At 44.9% G+C, this 3,894-nt stretch overlaps 1 protein-coding gene across 1 annotated transcript; it reads right to left on the reverse strand.

Annotated features, from left to right (window-relative positions):
- Positions 1 to 196: 196 nt before the first annotated feature.
- On the reverse strand, positions 197 to 3,509 carry LOC132984503 (gap junction Cx32.2 protein-like). Its single transcript, XM_061051390.1, has 3 exons — positions 3,382 to 3,509; positions 1,099 to 1,460; positions 197 to 800 (listed from the first exon to the last, which is right to left on the reverse strand). The coding sequence occupies exons 2-3, from the start codon at positions 1,442 to 1,444 to the stop codon at positions 295 to 297; spliced, it is 852 nt and encodes a 283-aa protein (XP_060907373.1). The 5' UTR covers positions 1,445 to 1,460; positions 3,382 to 3,509; the 3' UTR covers positions 197 to 294.
- Positions 3,510 to 3,894: the final 385 nt, after the last annotated feature.

The raw sequence follows: 3,894 nt of genomic DNA on the forward strand, positions 1-3,894 counted from the left end.
ACAGGGGGTCAGTCTTCACAGAGTGAACACACTCAGCTTTGTAAGACTTTAAAAGAATAACATGGTCCACCTGTTTGAAGGGGACACATGATACATGTAAAGTTATGTCCCCTGTGTCTCCTCATTATCTCCTTCACTCACATCTCAGGTGGAAGGAAACATGGAAAGGAATGAAGGAAGCAAAATGAGAAGAGACTGAGAAGATTCACTTGTTTAATACAGAACAAAAGAAGAACAGACATTTTTATTCACAAAATGCAGCCATCCATCAAAGTTTAATATTTCAGAATCCCATCAGGTGTCCTTCTCCTTCCAGTCTGAGTCCCCGCTCTGCTCCTCACCTGTAACACCTGCAGCAGGTACAGGTAACAGAGCGAATCCACCATACCTGCTGGCCCCGCCCCCCCACGCTGGGTTAGACGGGACGGCCTGCTGCTGAGTCGAGAGCCTCTTCCTGCGCTCTCTGCTCCGCTTATACAGCAGGTAGATCATCTCCACCACGTTCAGCAGCACCGACACGCCCGACACCGCCAGCATGAAGATGATGAAGACCGTCTTCTCCGTGGGACGGGAGACGTAACACTGGGCCCCGGAGAAGCGTGGACATGGCGGAGACAGGGTGCAGTGGAATAAGGAGACCATGAAGACGGAGCCGAAGATGTAGAACTGAGCCACAGTGAAGCCCACCTCCAGCAGCACCTTGAAGATCAGCTGGGTCATGTAGGTGCAGAAGAGGACGCCTTTAATCTTCACCTTCCCCCTGTCGTCTGTGTACCTCGTCTTCATCAGCACACCTCCACCTAACCCAGAATCAAATCATTCACCTTCAGGACGCCACAACAACTCATCATGAAAACCATGAAGAGCTTTTCTTACTTCTATCAGACTGCCCTCAAAATCTCTGAGGACTATTCAGCTGCTCTAAAACACCACTAAGATAAGATGATCCTTTATTGATCTCCAGTGGGGAAATTCAAGTATTACATTTGTGCTCTTCAGACGGTGCTCCCTCTCCCTTTAGTCTAAAACAGAGCTACATTTAAAAAGCTTTGTGTACGAGTGTGTGCGAGTGTTTGTACAGGTGATTGATTGAGTAACCTGAGGTGTTCCTCTGCTGCTGCTCCAACATCCTCTTCTCTCTGTGGATGACATGCACGGCGTGGCCCAGGTACACCAGAGTGGGTGTGGACACGAAGGTGATCTGCAGCACCCAGTAGTGGACGTAGGAGACGGGGAACATCCAGTTGTAGCAGGCGTGGCTGCAGCCAGGTTCTTGGCTGTCACAGTAGAACTCGGACACCTCGTCCCCCCACACTTTGTCTGCAGCCGCTCCCAGGACGAAGATCCTGAAGAGGAAGAGGACGCTCATCCAGATTTTGCCCACCACCGTGGAGTGAGTCTGCACCTTGTCGAGCAGGGCGGACAGGTAGGACCAGTCCCCCATGGCTGCAAACCAGCATCTAAGGGACAGAAACCCGATACTGTTATTAGCCCTTTCAAGCCTTAATCAATAAATAACAGAGCAGGATTCTGATAACATGCAACCTGTCATTTGTTTTTTAATATTCATCATTTTCAGGAAGGAACAGAAGTGTGGACATCATCGCTTGATTTCATCATTCTGAGAAAAAAGTCAGAACCCAACACTTTCTTTTTTCAGTGGCCCTTATCCTCTTCCGTATTGGAGAGAATCATTCTGAGGTCTAGAAATTCTTGAATCCTGTTTTACACAGAAAATAAACGATGAGATCACGTCCTCAACAGGCTGCAGGAACAACGCCACCACAGCAGAAATGTAATCTTTGACTTTTCCATAGAAACACACTGAATGATACCAACTATTGTTGAAGCTGAGTCTTTTAAAGTGAAAGTTACAGTTACAGGTGTCCCTGAATAAAGATTTACGCTGCATAGTCCATTCTGATTGGTCAGACTTTGTTGTTTTTGCTCTCCTTGCTCCACATTCTCATTTACAACTTAAGAGTTTAACCACCTCATGTGACTCGGAATAACAATTCAGACTTGATTCTTTATCTCATTACGTCTGCATTAAAGTGACCTTATCACGGGTTTAACAATATCAGTCGATTACTCCACATCAAATATTTTCTAAAACAGCGTGTCAGTATTAATGTTAATTATAGTTTAAATAAGACAGGTGAGTCATCATTTTCTCTAAACCTAAAATTAATAGTTGGTCATTTGAATGATAACATTGCTCCTTATTAGCTGATCTTATCCATTTGTGACCCTGAATTACTGTAGCTGGCCAGTGGGGGGCAGTGTTTGTGCTGGCAAGTCATGCAGAGCGGTTTCTCAGTATCTATAAATTGGAGATAAAGATGTATGTAGGCGGTGTCAGGTTAAAGTGGGATATGGACAGGAGCGGTGTGTGTGTCCACATTCAGCTCTGACCTGCTCGTTAACCTGCAAGGAGGACTGAAGACTGACAGTGCTAGCAATGCTAACGTCACACTGAGCTAACCATTTTGACATTGTTTCCCTGCAGACGCTGTGATCCCGTGTGGAGCTGACTTAAATATTATTCTATTGTGGATTAGTCTGAATTTAACCTTGTGTTTAATCGACTTTGAAATGAGTCCACTCAGAACATCTCCACCATTTCAAAAAACCTCCCTCGACCTAAATGTGTTCTAACTCGCGTGTCTGTGTGGTCAGATCTGCGTGTTTCTGAATGTAGTGTGTTCATAGAGAATGATGTAACAGCTGTTTTCTGTCACGCTGTCACCGGTCTGAGGCCTCGTCCACACGTAGGCGTGTATTCTTGAGAACGTAGCTTTTTCTGTGTGTCGCGACCTTTCGTACACCAATGACATTTCAGGTCTCTGTAAACTCTCCGTTAGTAAAACTCCTTCCAGGGTGAAGATGTTCAGAAACTCTGTTTAAGGTGTTTCTGTGTAGATGGAGAAAACAGAGCGTCACGCTGAGCGCCGGTTTCTCCTCCGTGTGACGTCATTGTGCAACGCCTTCTCTTTAGTTTACATGAGATTAGTGCGATGGCAGACGTAACCAAACTAGCGCTGGTGCTAACGTTGCTAACTTGACTTTTCACATGCTCACACATACACAGTTACTCTCCCACTATGTGGACGAGCAGTTCTGTGTTCACGAGTGAATTTCAGTTTTTAAACGACATCTCGACTCATTTTCTCAACAACCCTAGTGTCCAGTGAGAATGAGTCAGAAAATGTATTCACTTGTTATCACAGAGATCAACAAAAAGTATGGATACATGTCCACTTAAAGAATAATGACTGACTTTAATCTCCACTCCAGTCCAAAAGTCTTCTTAGTTTGATAATAAGAGTCGACTTTACAGAAACGGTCACATTCACTTACACAACAACAAAAAAGACTCACCTGTCAGGATTCACTCCGTGTTTGAGCCGCTCACAGCAGATCCAGAGTCCAGGAAGAGCCTTAAATACAGTCTCACACACACACACACACACACTCCTCAGCTTCTCCTTTCACACACTCACACTCGTGATGATTCTGATGACTCTGGTGAAAATGTTTCGTCACACTCAGTTCCTGTAAAGAAACTCCACCTCACATTTTTCCATCACACTGTCAATCATGTTTACCTCCCACTTTGACGGACAGACATGTCACACACTCCTCACGTACGCTGAGTGTGTGTGTGTGTGTATGTGTGTGTGTGTGTGTGTGTGTGTGTGTGTGTGTGTGTGTGACACACCCTGTCTGAGAAATTAGTGTGTGTGTGTGTGTGTGTGTAGTGTGTGTGAGTTTTAAAGGGAAGATTTCTCCCACAGAGAATAGATGTGTCAGTGAGACGAGTCAGACTGAGGACATTAGATCGGACTCAGACAAACAAATACAATCTTTAAATATATATTTTAAGTTATTATT

This window comes from Labrus mixtus, chromosome 12 (genome assembly GCF_963584025.1).
Source record: "Labrus mixtus chromosome 12, fLabMix1.1, whole genome shotgun sequence".
NCBI lineage: Eukaryota > Metazoa > Chordata > Actinopteri > Labriformes > Labridae > Labrus > Labrus mixtus.